The sequence below is a fragment of the Sapajus apella genome, unplaced genomic scaffold (genome assembly GCF_009761245.1).
Source record: "Sapajus apella isolate SASKATOON/1434 unplaced genomic scaffold, GSC_monkey_1.0 scaffold5, whole genome shotgun sequence".
Classification (NCBI taxonomy): Eukaryota; Metazoa; Chordata; class Mammalia; order Primates; family Cebidae; genus Sapajus; species Sapajus apella.
Window position 1 is genome coordinate 30,282,447 of NW_022436945.1, and position 27,695 is coordinate 30,310,141.

The 27,695-nt window shown below is 39.0% G+C and overlaps 1 protein-coding gene across 8 annotated transcripts in view; it reads right to left on the reverse strand.

Annotated features, from left to right (window-relative positions):
- Positions 1 to 27,695, reverse strand: part of APBB2 (amyloid beta precursor protein binding family B member 2) — a 399,910-nt gene that overhangs the window by 212,988 nt on the left and 159,227 nt on the right. For all 8 annotated transcript variants that reach the window (XM_032274019.1, XM_032274016.1, XM_032274022.1 and 5 more), the window contains exon 4: positions 10,188 to 10,256. In XM_032274019.1, coding sequence (XP_032129910.1) covers positions 10,188 to 10,206 — 19 coding nt within the window. In that variant the 5' untranslated portion in view covers positions 10,207 to 10,256. The remainder of the gene's footprint in view (positions 1 to 10,187; positions 10,257 to 27,695) is intronic.

Genomic DNA, 27,695 nt, shown 5'->3' on the forward strand with positions numbered 1-27,695 from the left:
TTTTATTTTGCCTCCAGATGATACCATTATTTAATATCTAAGATATTACTCAAACTGTGTTCAGGCTTTGATATATAAAAACAACATACATGGATGGGCCAGGTGCAGTGGCTCAGGCCTGTGATCTCAGCACTTTGGGACACTGAGGTGGAAAGATTACTTGAACCCAGAAGTTTGAGACCAGCCTGGGCAACAAAGTGAGACCCCGTCTCTACAGAAACTCAAAAAATTAGCCAGGTGTGGTGTGTACACCTGTGGTCCCAGCTACCTAGGAGGCTGAGGCAGGAGGATCACTTGAGTCTAGGAGGTTGCGGCAGTGTTTTGTAATTCTCATTGTAGAGATCTTTCACCTTCCTAGTTAGCTGTATTCCTAGGTGTTTTATTCTTTTTACGGGAGTTGTGAATGGGATTACCTTTGTGATTTGGCTCTCTGCTTGGCTGTTGTTGGTAGATAGGAATGCTAGGGATTTTTGTACATTGATTTTGTATCCTGAAGCTTTGCTTAAGTTGTTTATCAGCTGAAGGAGCTTTGGGTCAAGATATAGTATAATTTATATACTATATCTAAAAAGCGCCATAGACTTTGGATCGAGTCTATGGGGCTTTTTAGGTACAGTATATAAATTAAATCTCAATAAAGATGTTATTTTTAAAAATGAATGGATTAGTCACTTTCCTCAAGGCATTTGCATTTTAGAAGAAGACACAGACATAGGATCTAATCATAGAAGTCTGCAACTTCTTATCTCCTAAGGAAGTATGCAAGAACTACTAACTCATGCCCCTGTATTTAACAATATGCCTGATGCTTTTCAGATCAAAAAAATGGAGAACTTTGGGCTGATAGGATTTCAACTGGTGAACAGTCATGTTTGACAGGGAAGTAGTACCACATTCTGCTATAGGTTACAAAACATATGCCTTTGACTCTAAATAGTCTTTGTTCTTTTGGGAGGCATGGCAGAATTGAGTAAGAATTTCTTTGAGCTGAAACTGAGGAGCAAGATAAACTGGCCTATACATTATATTAAAGGATTTTTATTTTTAACTCTTGCTCAGATGCTACATGGGGTAAAAGCTGAGTTAACTAACTGATCACTCTTTCCTGTCTGATATCAGTTCTTTTTTCAAGGAAAGGAAAGATGAATTTCCGGTTGACTTAACTATTTAGTTAATAACAGTGGTTTCCTTTCAGTGTTTAATAAGAAACTCTCAGAAATTCTGCCTAGACATTTTATGTCAACATTTCTTGAGATGTTAATGAAACACTTGCTTTTCCCATTTTATTCAATGATTTATTCTCCAAATGTTTATGACTGCCTATTGTGTGCTAAGTCTCTGTGCTGGTCTGTGGAGGTCACAGTCTAGTGGGAAACTCAAACGGGTTAATAGTGAAAGTAAAACAGCGTGAGTGATGTTGTAACAGAGATAGATTTATGAAGGTGTGGGAACTGGGAGAAGGAGGCTCCAGAAGGACAAGAGAAGGCTTCATAAAGAGGTGACATCTCCCCTGGATCTTAAAAGAGGAGGAGGAATTTGCTGGAAGGAGAGAAGGATGCTGAGAATGTGTGGAAGGATAGGGAAGATAATGTATACAATAAGAACATTTCACATGCCTCTGAAATCATTAACTCCGTGTTTATCATTTTATTCTTCCAGATCTCACACGTCTCCGCCTTGGCCACAGATTAGAATCACCTCCAGAATATTTTAATGCCCTCACTGGGCCCAATCCCAGAGGAACTGAATCAGAATCTTGGAAGTATCTTTGTGGGTGGGGCCTAGGCATCTCTACTGTTTTAGAAGCCCCCTAGGTGGCTTTGACGTGTGGCCAGGGTTGAGAACAGTTCCTCATTCCCTTCTCATCTGTCCCTCTACGTTCCTGGGACCTCTGACCCCTGGCCTTTTCCTTTTCTCCCAGTTCTTCACACTTTCTACCACCCAGTCCCCTCATTTCCTGCTTTATCCAGGCTGGATCCCAGAGTGCACCCTGATCTGTTCATCTCCACACACCGGACACCTTCATCCCCTTCTCCTCTGTGACTATTTCTGAACAATGTTGTCCCCCTTTTCAAGTTCCCTGCTAGACATACTCCTAGATTGTTTCCTCTCTGGGAAAATTTTCTCTTCATAGAGAAAATTGAGGCTGTCAGTTTTGCTTTTGCTGTTTTGTCACCGTAGTGACACATGTCTGTCCTTGTCCTTACTGCCTCTCTTCCCTCCTAGCATGACGTGTCCCTTATCAGTGATTCAATGATCAAGGCTGCAAGAAAGCAGCCCCAAGTGAGAGGCAATGCCATAAGGGTTAAGAGCACAGATCTCAGGGTCAAAGAGAGAATGGCTCAAGACCTATCTGAGGTATTTACTAGTAAAAAAAATGGGGACAATAAATAGTACATGGTTTACATGAGAAGTAAAATGAGCAATGCTTACAGACAGTTTATAACAATAAATGTGAGGCTGGGTGTGGTGGCTCACGCCTGTAATCCCAGCACTCTGGGAGGCCAAGGTGGGCAGATCACGAGGTCAGGAGTTTGAGATCAGCCTGGCCAACACAGTGAAACCCATCTCTACTAAAAATATAAAAAATTAGCTGGGCATGGAGGCAGGTGCCTGTAATCCAGCTACTCAGGAGGCTGAGGCAGGAGAATCACCTGAACCCAGGAGACGGAGGTTGCAGTGAGTCGAGATCGTGCCATTGCACTCCAGCCTGGGCAACAGTAAATGTGAGCTCCATTTACTACTTTGTGCCTAAGTAACAAAGCACAGGGCTGCCTGCCAGGGCCCCTAGATTACCGCCAACTCTATTTGGTCTGAGTGATGGAAATGGTCTTGTTGCAGAGACACACAGAGAGGAAAGAGACTCAGAAGGAACAAAGAAGTTGGGTCTGTGAGAGCTTAATTATTTAAAAAGATAGACGTTACTCACGTTTAAGAGGATAGAGATTTGTGTTTCTCTTTAAATAAAAGAAAATCTTATAATGTTTCTTTAAACCTTCTGATATTTAGCTGTTTTCTTTGGAATCAAAAGGCCTAAGACATAAGACCAAACTCTAACACAACCATGAAGTTACTTAAACTCCCGTTTCTTTGCTGTAAAATGAGATAACAATAGTATGTACACCTCACTGAGTTTTGCTGGGGACTAAAACAGATGACTGTCAAACCTTTGACATAATGGCTGGCATACCGTACGAGCTCAATACATGTTAGGGATTATTATGATTTTACAGCCCCCTCCTTCCTTGCACACTTTTGTCTCTGACCACCATACCTCAAGCCACCACTGACTGAGCACTTACTTCTTGCTGGGTACTGTGCTAGGAATTGGGAAACCAAGGAACATAAAGTGCCCACCTGCTAACTGCTTTTGGACTTGCTGAAGAAAAACACACAATAAAGTCACAGAAATCACCCAGGGTGATGGGTGGCAGGTGCAGAGGAATAAGTGGGCTTCTCACCATGGAATACTAAGCAGCCAAAAAAAGCACAAGATAATGTCTTTTGCAGGAACATGGGTGGAGCTGGAAGCTATTATCCTTAGCAAATCAATGCAGGAACAGAAAACCAAGTATCATATTTTCTCTTATAAGTGGGAGCTAAATGTTAACTACATATGAACACAAAGAAGGAAACAACAGACACTGGGGTATGGAGGGTGGGAGGAGGAAGAGGAGCATAAAAGATAACTATTGGGTACTGGGCATGATACCTGGGTGATGAAATAATCTGAACAACAAATCCAGGTGATATGTGTTTACCTATGTAACAACCTTCACATGTACTCCCCAACGTAAAATAAAAGTTTAAGAAATTTTCTATCATAAAGATAAATTGAGAGAGAGAGAGAGAGAGAGAGAGAGAGAGACAGAGAGAGAGAGAGAGAGAGAGAGAAAATGTTGTTTCACTCTTGTTGCCCAGATGGGAGTGCAATGGTGTGATCTTGGCTCACTACAACCTTTGCCTCCTGGGTTGACGCAATTCTTCTGCCTCAGCCTCCCAAGTAGCTGGGATTACAGGCATGCACCATAACAACTGGCTAATTTTGTATTTTTTAGTAGAGAGGGCGTTTCTCCATGTTGGTCAGGGTGGTCTCAAACTCCCAACCTCAGGTGATCCATCTGCCTCGGCCCCTCAAAGTACTGGGATTACAGGCGTCAGCCACTGCACCTGGCCTATATACCATATTTTAAAGTATGTAATTCAGCAATATTTAGTATACTCACAGAGTTGTGCATCCATTAATACTAACTGAAGAACATTTTTGTCACCCAAAAAAAATCCTATACCCATTAACAGTCACGCCCCATTCGTCCCTCCCTAGAACCCCTGCAAACACTAATCTACTTTCTGTTTTTGTGGGCTTGCTGATGAAAGACATTTCATGTAAACAGGATCATATGAGATCTTTTGTAACTGGCTTCTCTCATTTACTGAATCTTCAAGGTTCATCCATATTGAAGCATGTTATCAGTACTTCATTCCTTTTTATGGATGGATAATATTCCATTGTATGGATAAACTACATTTTATTAATGGACAATGGGTTGTTTTCACTTTTTAGCTATTATGAGTTAATTGTCTGGGTGTATACTCAGGAGTGGAACTGCTGAGTATGGTAACTTAGTTTTCTTTTATATGTACACATACACACACACTTTTATATTTTTATAAACATATATTACATATATATGTATAGACATTTCGAGGAAATTCCAGACTATAGTTCAAAGCCATTATACCATTTTCCATTCCCACTAGAAGTGCATGAGGGTTCTAAATTCCCCACATCCTTACTAACACTTGTTATTGTTTCTTTTTTATTATAGCCATCCTAGTTGGTGTGAAATGGTATTTCATTGAGGCCATGCTTTTCATTTCTCTTTCATTTTCCAGAATTTCCCGTTCCTTTCATAAAGTCTAGCATGTAAGAACACTCAATACATGTTTTTTGACTCCTTAATTCATTTCCTTATTCATTCATTAAATATTTACCTAGAGCCCACTATGTGCCAGGCACTCTCCTGAAGGCCAAGAGCACAGCAGTGAACAAAATAAGAAAAACTAAATGAGGAATGAATAAGCAAAATGTCAGTAATAATGAGGGTTGGTCTTCAGGTTCAGCACAAAGGTGGCTCTCTTGGATTCCTGGCAGGTGGATGGGGCCCATGGTGAGTGTGCCATCCCCTTTACGTCTATTCATCATGCTATGTTGAGTGCGACTTACAAGATCCAACATCAATTCAAGAGGATCGATTCCTATTCCAGAGATGGGTATAAGTTCAGATTTAAGAGTGACAAGAGCTAATATCACTGCTGTTGTTGCTCTCCTGCATGCACGACGGAGAAACATCTATTATAGCCTGGCATGTGTTTCCTCCTTTTCTCTTAAAAGCCTCACAAATTTTCTTAGGGAATCAGCCTTTCCCTATGCCCATTCAATAATTCAACGGATGTTTTTTGTGCACTACTCCATGCCAGATATGCTTTTAAGTACTGAGGATATAGCAGTGAACAAAACCGACAAAGTAAAGATACCTATGGAGCTTGCACTGTAGGGGTTAGGCCTATGTGTTTCAGGCAGAGATGACTGCACCCCTTATTTCAGGGGGCACATGGCCAAGGCACAGCCAATCACAGTAGCAGATCCCCACGGCTCTAGTAGCTGGTTCACGTAAAAGCATATGACCCACATGAAGTCAACCATGAGACTTTTGCTAGAAGGATAAGAGTGAGGCTCTCTTTTCTCTTTTTCTTGACTAGAAGATGTAAGCCTAGAGCTTCAAGGGGTCACCAGGAGAAGATAACCTGCCCCAGCACGAATCTAACAAAGAAAGCAAAGCCAAGAGACAGAGAGAAAGTGAGCAAGCCCTAATGACTGAATCCCTAAAATAAGCCATGCCTGAAATATGATATTGTTGGACTTCTCAAGTCAATAGTTATTTTGCCTAAGCCACTCGGAGCTGGGTTTTCTCTGTTTTGCAACTAAAAGAGCCCTTGCTAATACACAAAGTATTTTTTATGAAACCTAAGCAAAACTGGATAAGCCAGGATCACTTTAAATCCATGACTCGCACAGCTTTTCTCAACCCAAGGTACAAAGGCCCCAGCACAGATACAACCAGGCTGACCAGCCCTGTGACTCAGACCACATCCTAATACAAACCTGTGCTGCATCCTGTGGTTAAACCTGGCTTTCTCTCTCCTCCTTCTCCCTTTTCTAAGACCTTTAGCTTCTGTCAAAGAGTTTGTCAGTAATGACAATAACTTCTTCTCTCTTCAATAACCTGCTGCTCTCCCTCTACTCCCATGACATGCTTATAAAATTGGAAACTGACAAATGGGCAAAGCGTTGATAAATGGGCCCAAGGAAGTCCAATGTTTGTCCCATTATTGAATGAAACTTCACATTTTCTTCATTTTTATTTTTCTGCTATACAATTTCATTTCCACTGAGGTGTTAATGGTGAAACTTCTACCCTGAGGAATGTTGCCTTTTGAATTAGACCACAAAGTATTAAGGAAATGATATAAGTCTGATTTTTCTTTTCCTTTTAGGAAGGAGAGGCAAAATACAGCTGGCTTCCTGAAACTACTCATGAACAGAAACCCTCAATGTGACAACGTGAACAAAGGCAGCAAAAGTTATTATAAGGCAGCTTGGGTCACTGAAGAAATGGGCTAGGAAGATGGCAGGATTTGAATCTTGGAATATTCTAACTAGGAGAGCAATGTCACACTGCTGATGCAGAGTGTCAGATACAGGGGCGATTTCAACAGCCAGATCTCACCCATCTGAGGGTTTCCCATGTCCCATTAAACAACTGCCTGAGGACTCATTCTGTTCAATGTCTTAAGTGAAACTGAGATTCAAGACAGATGTATCACATACTTTTTACCAAACCCAGTCTTAACTAGCTTGATTTAGCCATCCCACAATGTATACACATTTCAAAACAACATGTTGTACACAATAAACATATACATGTTTTATTTGTTGATTATAAAAAATAAGAAATGTTATTTTTTAAACCAGAAAATCAGATTTGGCGGTGAGAAAGGATAAGTTATTATACAAACTCACAATGGCTGAAATAGGCAGAGAGTCTTACGAGAACACCATGTTAGGGATGAGGAGTGAGGTTCAGGGAAGACTTCCCACAAAAAGAAGAGCTGAGCTGGATCCTGAAGGATGGAAAGAAGCCCAGCAGTGGACAAGGAAGAAAAAAGCATTCCAAATGGGTGAAAGCTTACCATTCCCAACATCACACCTGGCAGGTGTGATGATCAGTTATTTAGGAAACACAAGCAGAATGTGTATATTCAAGAAAGAATTAAGACCTTTGGAGTAGTCAACTTGGGAAATTATATTCCAAGGACATTTCCTCTGTTCAATTTCTTTAATTTAAGGGACAGCATCTCACTATGTTGCCCAAGCTGGAGTGCATTCACAGGCACAGTCATCATGCTCTACAGCCTCAAATTCCTGGGCTCTAGCGATCCTCCTGACATACCGTCCCACGTAGCAGGGGCTAAGGTATGCACCACCACACCTAGCTCTTTTCCCTGGTCAATTTCTAAGCTGTTTCAATTTTTTTAGTAAAGCCTCAATGTCTTCTGAAGATGATTTTTTTTAAAAACACAGAGACTTTTATGGGCCAGCCTGATGATGATCCAGCTTGGGAATACTGGTTTAGGCGGAAAAAAAAAAAAAAAAAAAGTAGGTGAGTTAGAAATGTCACATATTTTCTTGAGTAACTGATAAGGTGGGCCACAAAGCCACTCCAAAAGGGAAAAAATGTTAAACAATAACAAGGTCCTTGAAATAGGGTAATTACTTGGCGATTTCATGGGTTAAAATCTGCTCAGAAGGGACTCCTGAGCTGAATCCTGAAGGTTGAACAGGAATTTCAGAGGCAGATGATGGTATACATTCTGATATGTTTGGCTGGGCATGGTGGTTCACACCTGTAATACAGCACTTTGGGAGGCCGAAGAGGGCACATCACTTGAGGCCAGGAGTTCAAGACGAGCCTGGCCAACATGGTGAAACCCTGTTTCTACTAGAATTACAAAAATTAGCTGGGTGTCATGGCACATGCCTATAATCCCACCTACTCAGGAGGCTGAGGCAGGAGAATTGCTTGAACCTGGGAGGTGAAGGTTGCAACGAACCAAGATTGTGTCACTGCACTCCAGCCTGGGTGTCAGAGCAAGACTCTGTTTCAAAAAACATTAAAATAAATAAGGCCAGGCACGGAGGCTCAGCGCCTGTAACCCCAGCACTTTGGGAGGCCAAGGCGGGTGGATCACCTGAGGTCAGGAGTTCAAGACCAGCCTGGCCAACATTGTGAAACCCCGTCTCTACTAAAAATACAAAAATTAGCTGGGCATGGTGGCGTGTGCCTGTAATTCCAGCTACTCAGGAGGTGGAGACAGGAGAGGCTTGAACCTGAGGCAGAGGTTGCAATGAGCCAAGACCGTGCCATTGCACTCCAGCTTGTGTGACAGAGGGAGACTACGTATTAAAAAGAAATAAAAATGAAAATAAAAAATAAATAAATTCTCCCATGTTTCTTTTTAAAAGCTGTCCCTGTAGTCACAGGCTCCCTAGAGTTAGAAAAAGGAGCTGAAGGCAAATCCTACCCCACTCATTAGCCCAGACCATCCCTCACTAGTTGCCATTTGAATTTTCAAGTAAAAAAAATGGCTAGACTAGGATTCTCCACTGAACTAAGATACCTCTTTCCTTGTAAAATGTGTTATATGTCATACCAAGGCATGACAGTAGTAGCTGTTATTTAAAAACCAGGCTAGGTAACTGTTTCAGTATCTCTTATGTAACTGCCAAAGAATAAAGCTGTTTGAGCACCAGCATGAAGAGTGAAAACAGCAGCATAACAAAATATAGCAAGAACAGGAAATTTCTAGAAGTTATTTGATTCATTCACCTTCACTTAGAGGAACACACATTATTGTATATACTTGCCAGCTTTATTTTAATGCTTCCATACTAGTCTACCTTGAAGATAGATTGAATAATCTATCTCACAAACATATAAGGTTTTGAAAGTTAAAGGATCCCTAAAGGAAATTATTCTCAACATTTAAAATCTATTTTCTAAAGGACATATGTATTTATCTTGATTTTTCCAAAATTAATATACCTATTCAGTATGTACTGACAAAATCCATACTCTCCCCAAATCATCACACTATGATTAGATGGCTTCTAAACATCAGCTCTAAGACCCTGATTTACCTGTGTGAACTCAGGTTTGTCACAGTTTTTGGCTGTTTTTTTATAAAAGAATATTTCTTGCCTCCCATCTACCTCTACTGAGCTTAGCGTTTATTATGTTTTGTTTTAGCTCATTGTTGAAATGTAACATGAAAAATGTCATATAAGGGAGAAAACAGCTTGATTATATTTAATAGTAAGTTTAGAATTTAGGGATGAGTATCTATTTGCCCATGCTTTGAATCTACTTATTTAAAAACTCAGAACTTGCTAAGCAGTATGTGTCCTAATAAATATGAAATGTACCCAGATCTATCTGTCACTTGAAGTCCTATATGATATTTAATTTGAAATGTTACTGCAATTGCTTTTTCCTTATTACATTACTGAGTCTAGGGATTAAATCCCACACCATGCTGTGTGTAGACTAGCATCTATCATGAGACCAAAAAAGGGAAGTACAATAAAATTAAGGGCGTTTTCCTAAGGCCTGAAATTAATCTGCTGATTAGACTCAAGGAGAATACTGAATTGGGGGAGTGGGGGGAGGGCGGGTTCTGTCTAAGCAAACTCTACAAGCTATTATTAATAAGATGCCAACTCAGAGACTCAACACCAACACCTACTCCTTCGTTCACATTTCAGCAGTACCCAGGCTGTAATGTATAATGCTAGATGGTAAAATTTGACAGTTTTAAGCTCCTGTCACAGACAACTAAAATATTTTTACATTATGCTATAAGTATTCATGCAATTATTACACAAATATGGTTAAGTCCAACTAATTCTTCTACTTTAAAGATTCATTTTTCTATTACATTACTGAAGAACAATGAAATTCAAAAACATGTTATTAGCAAATTGTAAGTTTAACACTAAACATTATTTTTTAAGTTTTAATATTCATCTGCTTCTCTGCATTGAAATATGTGAAAATGTATCTGACCTGGAAGTAGTTCTGACATGGATCACTGGGCGTCAGCAATGGTTCAGGAAATACGTTATAATTTGAAATCTAAAAAAAAGGGATCATTTGAGAAATTAAAACCTCAAATAACAAAGCATAAAAGAAAGAAAAGCATAGCAGTGAAAAATCTCTCCAAAAGCTGTTACATATACTAAACAAATTTTGACAGATAACATCCAAATTTTTGTTTGTTTATAGTTGGTCACACCACTTTTTTTTTTTTTTTTTTTTTTTTTTGAGATGGAGTCTCGCTCTGTCGCCCAGGCTGGAGTGCAGTGGTGCAATGGCTCACTGCAACCTCCCCCTCCCAGGTTAACGCTATTCTTCTGCCTCAGTCTCTCGAGTAGCTGGACTACAGGTGCCCGCCACTATGCTGGGCTAATCTCTTTGTATTTTTAGTAGAGATGGGGTTTCACCATATTGGCCAGGCTAGTCTCAAACTCCTGACCTTGTGATCTGCCCGCCTTGGCCTTCCAAAGTGCTGGGATTACAGTTGTTAGCCACCACACTTATCCAGTCATGCCACTTTTGATTGAAACTAGAATTCCTACTTAGCCACATTTCCCACAAATGTTTACTGAAGACTTTTTTCATGGCAGGCCTAACCTACCTTTCTGTCTCAAGTTCCCAGTGCTTTTTCTCATGAAACACACACACATACACACACACACACACACACACACACACACACACACTTCAGCACTACTACAGAAAAAAAAAATTGGTACATTTTGCCATGTAAAAATTAAAACCTGTTTAGAAAAAAAGTGACTATAAACACGATAAAAACAAAAAACATTACTGCAGAAAACATTACTGCAACAGATGACATAAAAAGGCTAATCCTTTATATAGAAAGAGTTCCTTGAAACTATTAAGAAAAATATGAACAAGCCTGTAGGAGAATAAGAAAAGGAACAGGTCCCAAGAGAAACACCAATGTTGAATAAACATAAATCACTAGCTTCACTCAGAACTTAAGAAAACGCCAATTTCAATTAACAATGTCTAACTGGATTTCCTATATCCGGCTGAAAAGATTAATAAACCAGATAACACACATTCTAAGGAAAGGACACTGGAAACAGGATGTTTCGAACCTTGCTGGTGGGAGTAAAAGCTGGTAAAATTCTTTGGAGAGCCATTTACAAATGTATAAGCAAGTTTTGAATGCATGGATCCCCCTGCTTTGCAATTCCACTTCCAGTAATTTATTTCACAGACAAGCTCATGTGGATTTTATTTTTCTAAAGTCAAAGACCAGTAACCACCTTGATGTTCTTCAGTGCACAGTTGGTTCATTACATGATGATACATCCATACAATGAGGTACCATGCTGCCTTTAAGAAAAATAAAGTAGATCTACAAGATCCTATATGAAAAGGGTTGCTGTTGTTTTGTTTTGGTTTGGTTTTTTGAGACAGAGTCTGGCTCTGTCACCCAGGCTGGAGTGCCGTAACACGATCTTGGCTCACTGTAACCTTCACCTCCCAGATTTAAGCGATTCTCCTGCCTCAGAGTCCCAAGTAGCTGGGATTACAGGCATGCACCACCACATCCAGCTAATATTTGTATTTTTGGTAAAAATGGGGTTTCTGGTCTTGAACTCCTGACCTCAAGTAGTCCACCCACCTTGGCCTCCCAAAGTGCTGGTATTACAGGTGTGAGCCACCGCACCCAGCCAGAAAGCTTTTTAAGATGCATCACTAAGAGGTGAATAATATGCACAGCAAAGCATGACCTAATTTGAGTAACACTGCTAAAAAGAACACACATATAAATACATGTGCACACACACCTAGGTGCATACTCACATGCACATGGAGAATTTCTTAAAGGAATATAAAGATTTACATGAAGAATTTTCTTAAAGGAATATAAAGATCTAGACAAACTGGTAAGTTGCCAGTTTACCAAAATAGATATATAATAAGGAAAAATGAAAATGGACCTTGTTTTCAATGAGTTATTATCAGGAATGTCACTCAGGATGATAATATGTTACACTAAGTCAAATACAGATGCTGCATGAGTCTATTTATCTAAAGTACAAAAACAGGAGAAAGTGATTGATATCAGGATAATTGGGGGTGGGGCAAGGGAGAAGCAAGAGGGTGGCTTCTGGGACACTGGGAATGCGGTGTTTTTTTGATTGAGATGTGGAAATTCCTCAGGCTGTACTCTTGCATGTATATTTCTGTATGCATATTACAATTCCATGAAAAGTTAAAAGAAAAACATCAAATGCTAGAGGTTTGCTAAAACATAACTCAAATTAAAAAGCATTTATATTTGCAAAACTTTAAATTCTAATCTAACCTTTCCAAACTAGCAACCTTTAATGGGCATCACTTCCAACTTTATGATTCTGATAATGACCTGACAACCTGGTCTACTGAGCCAAGATACATTTTAAATTATATTTTCACAAACTGGGGGAAGGCTCATTACTCTGGTATAATTAAAAGGGTGGGTTTATTCTAAACCGTCCTGAAACAGCAAGTGATGCTTCCTTTATGCTCTTCTGTCTTCGCCCTATAACTTTCTGCTCAGTTCCTTAAACGTATTTCACAATTCCGTTTTCTTTTTTTTAAATTTTAGTTTTTGTCTTCAGTGCATCTTAAATGCTATGCAGAGAAAGAGACTAATAGATACTCAAAAAAATGAATACCAGTAGAGAGAAAGTCAATAAAAGGCATACTTGTGTAAGCATTCTGAAAAGGCTTGAACGAAAACTAACAATCTGCATACAGTTGGCCCTCTGTATCCTTGGGTTCCACATCCATGGATTCAGCCAAGTGAGGATCAGAAAATTAGGCCTGTGATGGTTGCATCTGTACTGAACATGTACAGACTTTTTTTTTTTGAGACCAGATTCCTTAAAAAATATAGCGCATCAACTATTTACATAGCATTTACATTGTATTAAGTATTATAAGTAATCTACAGGTGATTTAAAGTATACGGGAAGGGCAGGTACAGCAGCTCATGCCTGTAATCTCAGCACATTGAGAGATGGAGGTGGGAGGACCACCTGAGCCCAGGAGTTTGAGACCAGCCTGGACAACATAGTGAGACCCTATCTCTACAAAACATACAAAAATTAGCTGGTGGGGTGGCACGCACCTGTATCCCAGCTACTCATGAGGATGAGGTGGATGGATAACTTGAACCCAGGAGGTCAAGGCTGCAGTGAGCGATGATTGCACCACTGCACTACAGCCTGGATGACAGAGTGAGACCCTGTCTCTAAAAGAAAATTAAAAAATAAAAAGTATACAGGAGGATGCTGCATAGATTCTATGCAAATACTATACCACTTTATTTAAGGGGCTTAAGCTTAAGCATCCTCAGATTTTGGCACCTGAAGGGAGTCTTGAAACCAATCCTCCTCAAATACCAAGGGATGAATGTACTTCTTAGTGTATATAATCCTTAAGATAAAATATTCCTGTTTCCTCAACCAAACTCCAACTTCTATAAAGTTAAGAATTAGACATTCTGCTAATCACTTCATATTATACATAGTCCTATGCTATTATCTGACCAATATTTATTCCATACCTGCCACATGTCATGCATTATGCTAGGAGCAGGGCATACTTTAGTGAGTAAAAACGCATTTCTCTTCTTGTGGAACTTATCGCCTAGTTGTTCGGGAGATGGATATTAGTCACAAAGTTACTCACATCATAAATAAGTTCTGGAGGAAAATAACTTAGGTATATGAGAAAATGCAACAAAAGAACCACAGGCCAGACTGGAGAGTCAGGAAGTGCTTTCCTGAGAAAACGAAATTTAAGGTGCAATTTGAGGACCAAGTAAGATTTATTTAGGTAGATAAACCTAGAATGTGAAAGGCACTTCCTGGTCCTGGGGTTGAGGCACAAATATGCAGAACTTTTTCCGCTAGGCGCTTATATCCTTGATGAATAAATCTCATCTAATAGTTTCTGAGATGAACTTAGGAGCATAGACTAATTCTACATAAACAATAACCTGAGAAGATATAAAAGTAGCACTTGGAAAATAGGAAAACTCTATACAAATGCATGGCTTTTAAGAACAATATACAGCCATGCTGTCTGATACAGTACCTACTAGTACTTACAAGCTATTGACTACTTAAAAGGTAGCACAACTCGGTGGCTCTCGCCTGTGATCCCAGAACTTTGGGAGGTTAAGAGAGGCAGATCACATGAGGTCAGGAGTTCGAGACCAGCCTGGCCAACATGGTGAAACCATATCTTTACTAAAAACACAAAAATTCATTGGGCATGGTGGCGCCAGCCTGTAGTCCCAGCTACTTGGGAGGGTGAGACAGGAGAACTGCTTCAACCCGGGAGGCAGAGGTTGTAATGAGCCGTTTGCGTTGCAATCATGCCATTGCACTCCAGCCTGGGCAACAGAGTGAGACTCTATATTAAAAAAAAAAAAAAAAAAGTAGCGTAACTACAATTAACTTAAATATAAATTTATAAGCTGATATTTGATTCTTACTGGAAAATGTTTAAGTAGGTTTGGAACTTCTTAGGTAGGTGAGTCTACTTCAACTCTAAATTTTATAAAATTTAAATACAGATCAAGTATTCCCAATGAATATCGCATCCAAGTTGACTCCTGTGAGAGTAAAATGTACGCTGATTGTGAATACTTGGTGTAGAAAAAATGTAAAATGTCTAATAATTTTTAAATATGGATTGCATGTTGAAATGATACCATTTTGGTTATATTCAGTTAAATAAAACACTTTAAAAATAATTTCACCTTTTTATAAAATGTGGTACTAAAAAGTTTTAAATTATATATGTGGCTTTCATTATATTTCTACTGGCGAAGTCCTGATCTAGAGAATGCAGACAGATTCAAAACTTTACCCTAATCAAAATATTATCTACTTTTCCACAAAAGCGAATACTGGTGGAAATGCTACCTCAGCTGTAATGCTAGAGATTTTGTTACCATTGAGAGGAGTGCCCTTGTTTCCGTAAAAAAAATCACATATTGAGTTCAGAGTTGTTGGAGGCTAATAGCAGGCCACTACTAGTTCTGCGCTGAGAATACAGTTGTGATTCTGGGGCAAAGCATAAAGCTACCAAAGGGAAACAGTCTAGCAACAATAGTTTCCTTCTAGCAGTGTTTTCATGTGTCCCATTAATGAAAATTCTTAATGCTGATATGCCTGATGATAATGCTAGTAAGGATCAATAAATATCCAACAGGACCACAGAGAGAGCTTGCAACCCCAAATCCAAAAGCACCGTTAAGCAAACAGACTAATAAATAAATAAAATGCCCTCCTGTAATTTGATTCAGTATAAGATACCATGTACCTTTAAATAATTCTAAAGAGGAACAAAAGATTTAAATAAAAATAGGACCGACAATTCCATTTTATCTGTGTTCCCCAAATACTGCCAAACAAGTCTGACAGATTCCTCATTCTCAATGTGCCTAGCTCTTTGTCCAACCCACTTTTAAAATAGTACCGCACAGTCCCGTAAGTCCTCCCTGAAGGCCAGTCTAATTTCTCCCCATACTTCACCTCAGATCTATCGCAGATCTACAATGCCAGATAAATGCTGCTCTGTTCACAATCACCCCTTATCTAAAACCTCCAGAATTAAGTTCTTTCAACTATTGACAATCTAAGACCCAACTGACTCTGGAATCTCTCATTTATCCCCTTTACCTTCAAATAGCTACTTCCCTAGAAACTCAGTGCAATCCTATCAGATCCAATGCTCTCTTTCTATAACAAATGGCTTATGATAACCCCTTTGTTACCCTAAGTGATATTCACAGACAATATAACCTAACACATAAATTCCAAAAAAGGAAAAACAAAATGAGGGGAAAACATTTCAATAAGCCAATTCTCAGGCATGACTATTCTAGCAGTCATAATAGGTAGCAGAGGCTCACCTATGTGCAGAACCATTGTCAGTGCAATAGCTATAGATGCAGACTGAAAGAGGTATGTGTGGTATTGACAACTCAGACATGATTTGCACCGCCATCAATAACATCAATTGCAAAATGCTGAACAACTCTTTAGAACATTCCAAAAAGTATTAAATATACTTGTCTTTAAATGAGAGGGAGTTTTCACTTCTGGAATACATAGTATATATTAAAACTATGTTTAAAACTCCTAGGGTCAGATAATTATACAAAGATGTTGTTTAACTACAAGAGTATTTGCTAGGGTGTTTGAAAGCTTTGCAGAGTAAGACAACCTTTGTTGTACAGGGCAGTCCTAGGTACTGCAAGACATTTATCATCCCTGTCTCCACCCAAAAAATTCAAGTAGTGGGACACTTTCATACTCCTCTAGTGGGAGTTCTAGCCACTCCCAAATCCCAACTTGGAAAATGGTGACCTTGGCCGGCCCAGAGTTATCTCTTCCTGTTAACTCATTTGACACTTAAATCCTATATGATCTTGAACCAATACTTAATGTCTAGAAGCCTATTCAACGGTCTTGTTGGACTGCAAATTGTGGTTACCATCAATCTGACAGTTACTATGACAACAGAATAGGATACCATAGGCTGCTTGTTTGCTTTGCTTAGTGTCTAGTACATCCTAAGCATTCAATAAATGCTAATTAAGGCCATATGCAGTGGTCCAAGATTGTAAATCCCAGCACTTTGAGAGGCCTAGGCAGGCGGATCGCTTGAGGTCAAGAATTCAAGACCAGCCTGGGCAACAGAATGAGACCCCATCTCCACAAAAAATTTAAAAATTATCTGGGCATGGTGACACGTGCCTTTAGTCCCAGTTACTTGGGAGGCTGCTTGAGAACTGCTTGAGCCCAGGAGTTCAAGGCTGCAGTGAGTTATGAGACAAGTTTTGACAAGTTGTGAGACCTTGTCTCAAAAAAAAAACATTCACTGCTATTATTGGTGTTGTTAATTTTTTTCTTACCCATACTTGCTTCCTCAACTAGGCTGTGAGCTTTCTGGACAAAAAAACGAACTGTCCTGGAGATCTTTGTATACCTGACATATGTCCCCAATAAATTTTGGTAGTTCACATCTTCTGTATGCTTTCTCTGCCCTATCCTGATTTCTTGTGAAAACGTTCACAAATAGTAGGCTGAGTCCAAGAACGGAGCTAAAAACTGTAATTATATAGAAAATTGTCATTCTGACATTACTGAAATAATCATTGTAACCTGCCAAGCAGAGGAAGGGCTGTCAAAAAAACTGTTGGCAGATGCTTGGTCTCAAAAATCTGCAGGATTCTATTAGTGATGAATACTTTTAAAGTAGACATTGCATTCCAGGATTACATCTATCTACAAATACATACAGATTCTCTCTTACTTTAAGGTTTTAAACATTTTCTCCTGGAGAACTGAGCCTTATTTCCAGATCTATAAAATGAAGTAGTTCTATCAGATGACGTGGGTCCTTCTAGCACTAACGCTATATAACATGTATTGAATGCTTACCATGTGCCAGGCATTGTGCTAAGTTAGTTTCACAGATTAAGAAACTGAAACACAGAGGGTTAGGTGACATGCTAAAGATCCCACCAGAGGTAAATGATGGGGCTGGTACGAGCTGTTCACCTCTAAAAATGAGGTTCATAATCGCTACACCATGTTTTTTGGAACTGTTCTCTTGAGGTTGACTCAACTAGCCTAAATTAATTAATGCCACAAGACAATTCTCACCACAGTATTAGGGTTCTTTTGAAGTTTGTGTCCAACATTCTGACATACATGGCAACTAAAAACAAAAGGGTTCTCAACTGCTAGCAGCAAAACCTGAGTCCTCTCATTGCTTGTAGCTCAGAAAAACAAAATAAAGCATACTTGGGAACGTGTAAAATTTTAACTCACTCTAGGGGTGGGTTTTAAAGTCAGAAAATAAAGCAAAATTCAACAACAGTTGACTATGAAAAAAATCCTTTAAATTGCTTGCTTCATACAATACACACGGTTTCGGTTGAACAAGTAAAATGTATATAGTCTTGTAATGTGTACATAACGAAGAGTATTTAGTAAGTATATGTAATTCAAAATTTTATTCCATTTTTTTTTTTATTTCTGCACAGAAGTGTACACACTGAATTGGCATACAACATTGTACTTTATGGGAATAAACTTGAATTTTTTACATTTTTGGGACATTAATCATTACTGGTAATAAATTTTTTGCCATTCACATCCCTGGGCACTGCATACTTGCTGTTAAAAATCACTGCTTTGAGAGATCCTAAATTTACCGCTTATATAATCTAAAATAGAGAGAAAAAGTTGCGGCAATAAAGGTGCAAGAACTAATCCCATGTCTGATTTCTTTATTTTTCACAAAAATATTTAAGGACATTAATTTATGATCCTAGCTCTTTATCTTACTTCATTAAGTGTTCTCCCAGTGAAATTTTAAAACCAGTTCCAAGAACACTATCAAACAAAGAAAAATATGCACAGACTGGAAAAAAGAAAAAAAAAAAAAGCCTATTTTCTGAAATGTATCCCAGAGGAAAACACCAACAACTGGAAAAAAAAATATTTTCAAGACATGACATTGAATGTAGATTTTTCCATTTAAGAGTTATATTTATAGCTCTTAACCAGACATTTTTTCAATTAAGCAAAAGCTTTATGCTTCCCCCACAAATATACCCGATCCCCAACTTTCATATTCCAAAGGCATTAACATATATACAGTTTAGAAATAACTGCAATGTTTAACGCTTCTAAGATGTGCCAATTTAAAATATGCTATTGGACAACTATAGAGGACTAAGTGAATGACCCCAATCAACAGCCTCTCTGCATCCTTGTCCTCTGCTCTGTAACCTTGCAACCCCTTTCCCTTGACTCTGGTCTCAGCTGTGTTATTTGTCTTGGTCAACTGAATGTTGGCAAATGGGATGACACAGAAGCTCAGAATGTACAGACCCACTTCTACTCCCCTGAAAAAGACAGGATCTGTACTACTGCCATAAGAACATGCCTAGGCCTGTTGGAAGGGTGCTGGAGACATGGGTGGGATGGCTGAATCTTTTTGGTCCAAGGCCGTCTTTCACCACCCTAAGCCATCCAACTATCAAACACATGAGAGAACACTGCAAAGATCAGCAGATCTGTGTACTGCCCCTGCAGCTCACTGTAGTAACATGAGCCCAGCAGAGACTATGAGAAGAACCACTCTGCCATCCCCCAAATACTAATGGATGTTGTTTAAGGCACTGAATTTTGGGGTGCTTCATTATACAGCATTAATTGTGGCAATATATAAATGATACACTAGTTATACCTACAACAACTTAATGAGATTGTAGAAGAGCTGTTGGGATGAAACCTAAATTGATCCAGGAAAGGTTTAATGCTATGTGAGGATCCTGTGATGGAGAACCTATTTGTTATTTTTTTCTTTGAGGTTTACATCCTTTCCCTAGGTGACACAGGGCTGTCTTGATCAATATAGGCTGCATCTTTAGTCTCTACTGCTAACTGTTCATTCACAGCACACCAACATTTATACTTTACATATTAGAATATGCTGTGACAAAGCAAATTTTAGGTATTTATCATAAGGACAAATATGCAGCATTATTTCTATTAGAAAAAATCAAAACAAGTTAAATGTTCATCATTAGGAAACTGATTAAATAAAGGATCACATACTTCAATGGAATACTATGCATCACCTATAAGTGAGGATGCTACTATATTTAATTGCACAGAAAGATATTTTTACTAAATAATATAAATGAAAAAAAACTAACTGTAAAACAGTGTGATGAGTATATATGCATTTCCTACACAACACTTTCTCTTTTTTTTTGAGATGGAGTCTCGCCTTGTCACCAGGTTGGAGTGCAGTGGCAGAATCTTGGCTCACTGCAACCTCCACCTCCCAGGTTCAAGCGATTCTCCTGCCTCAACCTCCCAAGTAGCTGGGATTACAGGTATGTGCCAACACACCCAGTTAATTTTTGTATTTTTAGTAGAGATGGGGTTTCACCATGTTGACCAGGATGGTCTCGAACTCCTGACCTCATAATCCGCCCACCTCAGCCTCCCAAAGTGGCATAAGCCACCATGCCCGGCCGATGTTTTAAATTTTTCTTTGAAACATCTCGTAATATTAAGTTGGAAGAAAGGCAGTATGTATAGTGTCATTCTTTCATAAAAATATTTTAAAATTTTTTTATGGTAAAATAAAAGATTAACAAAATCACACAAACAGCTTATTATAAAGAAAACACTCATAGCTACCACCTTGATCAAAACACAGACTTTGGACTTTGCTTGTTACCCCAGAAGGCCCTCCATGCCCTTCCCTTCCTCCAAAGTAAACAAACTCTTGAATTTATGGTAATCAGTTCCTGGCATTTCTTTATGATTCTGTTACTCAAGTGTACACTCCTAGTTAGTATAGTTAAATGTTGTCTATTTTTATAATTTTGATGTCTTCTAATTTACATTTAATTTCTTTTCCTTACAATTTATTTCTTTTTATTTTTCTATTTTTTTTTTTTTTTTTTTTTTTTGAGACAGAGTCTCATTCTGTCGCCAGGCGCCAGGCTGGAGTGCAGTGGCATGATCTCGGTTCACTGTAACCTCTGCTTTCCGGGTTCAAGCAATTCTTCTGCCTCAGCCTCCCGAGTAGCTGGGACTACAGACGTGCGCCACCACGCCCAGCTAATTTTTATATTTTAGTAGAGATAGGGTTTCACTATGTTGGCCAGGATGGTCTCGATCTCTTGACCTTGTGATCCACCCGCCTCAGCCTCCCAAAGTGCTGGGATTACAGGCATGAGCAACCGCGCCCAACTACAATTTATTTCTTAAAGAATATAAACTCCGTAACTGTCTGAGTTACGGAGTTTCCACACTATGAATTTTGGTGGTACACGTTTAACTTGTTTCTCCAACCTCTGAATTTTCTGCAAATTGGCAGCTAGATTCAGAGGCTTGACGAAATTAAAATTCAGTCTGTGGCGGTATGCTCTTTCATTTCAGGAAGCACATGAGATCTGGTTTTCATTCATTTCTAATGTTAGCAGCCATTGTTATTCAATGCCTCAATCCACAGGGGTTGGAAAATGGTAATATTCCAATTCTTTAATTTCATTTTTATCTACTGGGTGGAAAAATCTTAGGAGATGCTTTCCTTCATCTACCACTTGGTTTTCCAGTGGTACAGTTCATGTAAGAAAGAAGCTGATTCTTTCCTAACTACTTTCAAAATGGTGAACTAGTACTCCATTAACCTTTTTTTCATATTACAGAACTAAGAATTTTTTTTTCATATCATAACCTCATGGATTTAAACATATTTGCAATTTTATTTTGGCAGTAGGAACCTCTTCAAGTTGGCTCCTAAGTCATTTTGACATGCCCTAATAAACTTTGATAAGTTCCTTGCTACCTACTTATCTTGAGATGTCTCGAGCTCATCTTACATCTTTCCAGTTATTTTTGTTGTTTGAAGCTCACTGTGTAGAAGATTCCTTAGGAAGAGCTCATAGGAGCAATATTTCCTCCACTGATTTTTTTTTTTTTGCATGTTCATAAGTTTGTGTTCTTTATATCTGAAGGTCAATTTTGCTGGATATAAAAACATTGCCTCACGTTTTCTTTCTTTTGAATACCTTAGAAATATATTTTCTTTCAGCATAAAAATTTCTGTCAGAAAGACTAAGAACAATCTAATTCTCTAATACTGTTTTTCCTTTTTTGTCTAGATGTTCAAAGGACTTTTTCTTTCTTCTTTTTAATCCAATAATTGTATTAGAATATCTCGGTATGGGTTGTTCTAAGGTGATATTCTAAAATACACGATTTTCTCTTTCAAAATGTAGTTTCAAACATTTTTTTTTCCAGACAACTTTTCTTAAAATATATCATTTGTACCACCCCTTTGCTTCGGTTTTCTCCTCTCCTATTACCTGTACGTTGGATCTGTTTTTGTCTATCTTCAATATATGTCAACTTTTCCCAAATTTTACTTCTTTCTTCAGTTCCTTTGGATTTTTTTTTTTTTTTTTTTTTTTTTTGAGACGGAGTTTTGCTCTTGTTACCCAGGCTGGAGTGCAATGGCGCGATCTCGGCTCATCGCAACCTCCGCCTCCTGGGCTCAGGCAATTCTCCTGCCTCAACCTCCTGAGTAGCTAGGATTAAAGGCACGTGCCACCATGCCCAGCTAATTTTTTGTATTTTTAGTAGAGACGGGGTTTCACCATGTTGACCAGGATGGTCTCGATCTCTTGACCTCGTGATCCACCCGCCTCGGCCTCCCAAAGTGCTGGGATTACAGGCTTGAACCACCGTGCCCGGCCCTCCTTTGGATTTTAATTTTACTTCTTTCTTCCGTTCCTTTGCATTTTTCCTCCTTTTCACCCTCTATTTCTCTGAGGCTAACATTTGTGGTATTTAGTTGATTCTGTGCTCCTTCCAATTTAGAGTTCATTTCTAAAAGGGTTTTTTTTTTCAATTTCTAATTCTTTCTTGAGTTCTGTCTCCTTGTCTCTGAGTTTTCCTAATTCAGACTTATGCTGTTCTTTCATCTCTTGCATAATTTTATAATAATCTCTTTTAATCTTTTTGAAATAGAATATTATGGCTTATTTATTTGTTTTTATTTTTCTTTTTTCTTCTCAGTTGTGGCATATACCTTTGCAAATAAGGATATTACGGTTTTAATCATTTTTAATTGAGCATGTCTTCTGGCATGTTTTCACTGTCAGTAGGGATATTACTCTATTCCTTAAAAAAAAGTTTGTATGAGATTTAACCTTGTTAGTGTTCTGTACTTTTATAAAATTTCACATTTATATAATTTCTATAATTTATTTAATATCTTTCTCTCTCTCCCTGTATGAGGACAGAGATGACGTCTGTTTCATTCATCGGTATATTCCCAGTGCCTGGCACATAGCAGATGTTCAATAAATCATTGCTAAAGGAATGAATAGAAAAGCTCATGAAAATGTTCATAGTGGTAATCTCTGGGTAACATGATTTAGAAAATGGTCTTCTGATGTTTTATAAGTTGCTATTTTTTCTAAGTTTTTTTTTTTATAATGAGCATGAAACATTTTTATATTCAGAGAAAAAGATTTTCAATTTGAAAAAAAAAAAGGTTTGAACATGAAGCTGGGTATATAGATACCATATCTTTAAAAAACAATACAGAAGTGCCCTTTCCCTCACATATGTCTTCTATTCATAAATGAAAACTATGGGGTAAAAGAAGGTGACAAAGCTGAGTTTTACCAAGAAAAACTAGGTTTAGAGTTTGTGAAAAGGACGACAGCAACTACCCATCTGCTTTCCATGCTATATTTGACAGATTTTACTCTATAGCTCAGAAAACATGTTAATAGGACTTCTTGTAGTGAGAGGAAGGAATTTAAAAAGCAAAGAATCCTGTTGTGATCATTTGGCACTACAGAGAAATGGCTCACAGTGCCTGCAATTCATGGAACAAAGATAACATCTCCTCGCAAAATCTACAGTGCAAGATATCTCAAATATATAATTGAGAGCTGTCAGTGGTAGTGACTTCAAAGCACCAAAATGACTTCAAAATGATCCCAAACAAGAATGAGATGAAGCCTTAATTTGCTTAACTGGGGTCTTCAAAGATCTATTAGAGAAAACACAAGAGATGAACTGCCTCATAAAGCAGATGGTCTTCTCCAGTTTTTTTTTTTTTTTTTTTTTTTTTCTAAAAAAAAGAAAAGAAAATTAAGGGAAACCAAGGAGCAAGGATCTTGCTAAATTGGCCAAGGAAGATTATTTCCTCTGAAGTAGAATGCATGAGTTTTTTAAAGGATTTCACGGTTCCTCATGAGGTTGACAAAGGTCATTTGGTAAGGTCTACATCAGCAAGGGAAGCCGTCGCAAGGGCAGCTGCCTCCCAGGCAGCATGGAACACCCTGGCAGGCTCCATTCACAGAGGTGGGAAGGAAGGCTGAGGGGTAACATGGCCTTTCTGAAGGAGCACTGGAGTGGGAGTCAGGACACATGAGATTTGTGTTCTTGATCTGTGATTCTGAGGAACCTGGTTCACTTCTGTCACCTTTTAATTTTTCTTAGAGAAACTCATGATTCATTCCCCTTGCCTGCTTGTGTAGTGGGAACAATTAAGATATAAAGAGGAAAATCTCTGTATAGCACAGACCAGAATGGCAAAAGTGTTGGTTTACAACGTAATTTTGTTTAAATAGCTCCATTGCTAGATATAAAAGTCCCATTGTGCAACAAATTAAATATTGGAGTAAAAGGAGTGAGGTGTTTTGAACCCAGTAGAAGATGAAAAAATTTCGATTCTCCTCCAACTGTAAGATACTCCACTTTTGTTCCCCTACAAGCTCTAAGATACTTTTTGAGAGAAAAGAGAGGCAGATAAAAGTATCTCAAAGGGAATTCAAAGATTCTATACCACATTGTTCAATGAAAGTGACAGGAGGCCAGGGATCTTATGGTCACGGTCAGGATTTATACAAAAACGGTACTGCCTCCATCCAAATATTGCCACTTTTGGCTTGCCTATGGGGCCTGAGTTCCTAACCAAAGCCCACAGGGAGAGATAGGGTCCTGGGTAATATTATGTATCTAACATTTGTTGAGGGCTTCCTTTGGGCTAAATACAAAGTGTTCATAATCCCTTTTCATTTCTCACACAAATCGTAGGACACTGGCACCTTCATTCTCCTTGTTTCACACAGAAGGACACCAAGCTGTAGCAAGGTTAAGAAACATACACCGGGCACAGCGGTTCATGCCTGTAATCCCAGCACTCTGGGAGGCTGAGGCCGGAGGACTGCCTGAGCTCAGGAGTTTGTGACCAGCCTGGGCAACACAGTGAAACCTTGTCTCTACAAAATACAAAAAATTTGCCAGGCATGGTGGCGTGTGCCTGTAGTCCCAGCTACTCAGGAGGCTGAGACAGGAGAATTGCTTGAACCAGGGAGGCAGAGGTTGCAGTGAGCTGAGATCACTCCACTTTATTCCATCCTGGGCGACAGAGTGAGACTCTGTCTAAAAAAAAAAGAAACCTGCCTAACACTGGGAAGTTGAAAAGCAGCAGAGCCCAGGTTCTGATCCTGGTCTAATGATTCCAAAATCCTTAGTTTAACACTCTACTCCACTGCCTTCTCCAGGAAGTAGAAAGTAGGATGAAGCTGGTAACATGGAGACTCCAAAGACCTCATTTGTTGAGTTTATATATCTCTGATCTGATGGTTCCAAGAGAAGGTAAGCATCATAACCAAGGAACCAGACAATGGTTTCTCTCCAACCACATCTCAACAGTAACACTTACCTTCGGACCTGTCTCCTAATTATCCCTGGATCTCTCCTCTTTTCCCCACATTTTCTAAATCCTTTGAAGTTTTTGTGGTATTCTAATATCAACTCCTCAATCCTTCTGCATGCAAACCAAATCCACTCTTAGTTAGCAAATTATAGTGAAATCCCATTTCAACACATTATATGAACCAATCCAGATTTCACCAAATAGAGGCCTAGAAGACATTTGGCAGTTTTCTTAATGATAACACCAGCTGAGCATCCCGAATTTAAAAATCTGAAATCCAAAAGGCTCCACTGAGCATTTCCTTTAAGTATCATGTCCTTTGAGTATCATGAGATTCTGGAGTTTTGGATTTGCGATATTTAACTGATAAGTATAATGCAAATATTGCAAATCCAAAAACAAAAATCTGAAATAAAAAATACTTCTAGTCCTAAACATCTTGTGTAAGAAACACTCACTCTGTAATTTCTAATATATCAATCACATTGACTATTTACCAAGCATTGTATGTTAAGACTTCCTATATATTAACTACTTCAATCCTCAAAACCACTCAGTGGAGAGAAAACTGTTATTATCCTCATTTTATAGATGTGGTAAGAGGCAGCAAGATAGTAAGTAACTGCCACATATGTAGCAGGTGGTGAAGCTATTTTGTTTGAAACTTCTCTGAACCTCAGTTCTCTCCTCTTGAAAAATAAAAATATTTACCTCGCATGGTTACTATGTAGAAATGGAATAAACACACAAAAAGCAATTTAACATAACACTTAGATTCTCCCTCCCTCCAAGTATTTCTGGGCTCATTCCAAGGTACAATACAGAAACTTTTAATTAGACGGGAACAAGGAGATAAGAGATGCTTAGAATTCCTTCACATATGCTGCCTCATTTGTGTGTCACAACACCCTTTGGAAAGAAGTAAATATCACCATCCCCATTTTACAGATGAGAGATTAGGTAACTGGCACATGCAAGGACATTCTGCTGGTGACTGAAGCAGGATTCAAACCCACACATGCGTCCTGTTTTTCCAGAGGTTTTTAAGGGGTTGGAGGACAGGGGTAGCCAAGATTTCTAGTTCCCTTCATCTTCCCCATGTAGCCATGCCTACAAATTCCACACATCACCAGTGCTTCTGCAACTTGCCAATGTTACCTTTCCCTGGAAAATCAAGACTGAAAATAATAGTGGAAGATAAAAATAGGTATAGTCACATGCACAATTAGCAACTCTTCTAATAAGAATAAAGCAGAGGCAGGGAGAAGGAACGGAAGGAAACGAGGAAGGGAAGAGAGAGGGATAAATCGTAATGAAACAGAAGCCCAAATTGCAAGCTCTACGTTCTCTCATCTATGTTGGGATTTTTTTCCACAAAGGTGTCAACTATTTATCCTAGAACAACCTGCTGTTCCTTCTCAGCCCTTTAGCTGGGACCTGCATTCAGAAGCCTCCAAGAAGACACGCCTGGCCAGGTCACATTTCTCAGAAAGGCAGCAGCAGGAAGAAACCCACATTGAGCCCAGAAGCCGCCACCAGGAACAGGGTGTTTCCCTCAACACAGGATGCGAGTTCACAAAGAAACACCCAGGTCCTCCTCTATCTCCAGCTACAGTCGGTTTTCTTCAACAGAACTTAAGGGCAGGAAGGAAAGCGGAAGTCAGGAATCAGGGCCAGGGACGCTAAAAGAAAGGCGGGTCTCTAAAACGCAGACCCACACCCACCCCTTCTCCTGAGCACACACCCACAGATTCTTAAGCTGGGAAGAGGACAAGCCACCACAGAATTCTAAGTGCCTCCACCACAAACTGCCTCAAAACACAGGAGACCTTCTGTGTGCCCAAGACCATGCTATACAACAAAATGTGAGCTTGGCAGAGTCCACAAACTCACGGAACTCTGTTAGAACATACTCTTTTCTAGACAGTTTTCTCTGGAGTCCCAGGTTAAGAACCACTGCACTAGTTGGTCACAAAGTAGGAAAACAGGGCTCTGTAAAAATAAATCATCACCCTCCCATCAAGTCTTCTCTCAGCTTCCCTAATTTGGTTACGTGGACATTCAAGCAAGATCCCTGACATTTCTGACTCTATCACTCCCTGGCCCCATGACCAATCAGAAACCTGGCACCAATCCATTCTTTGAAGCTAGTAACATGTGAATTCTCATCTTTTCATTTCCATGGTCACCATC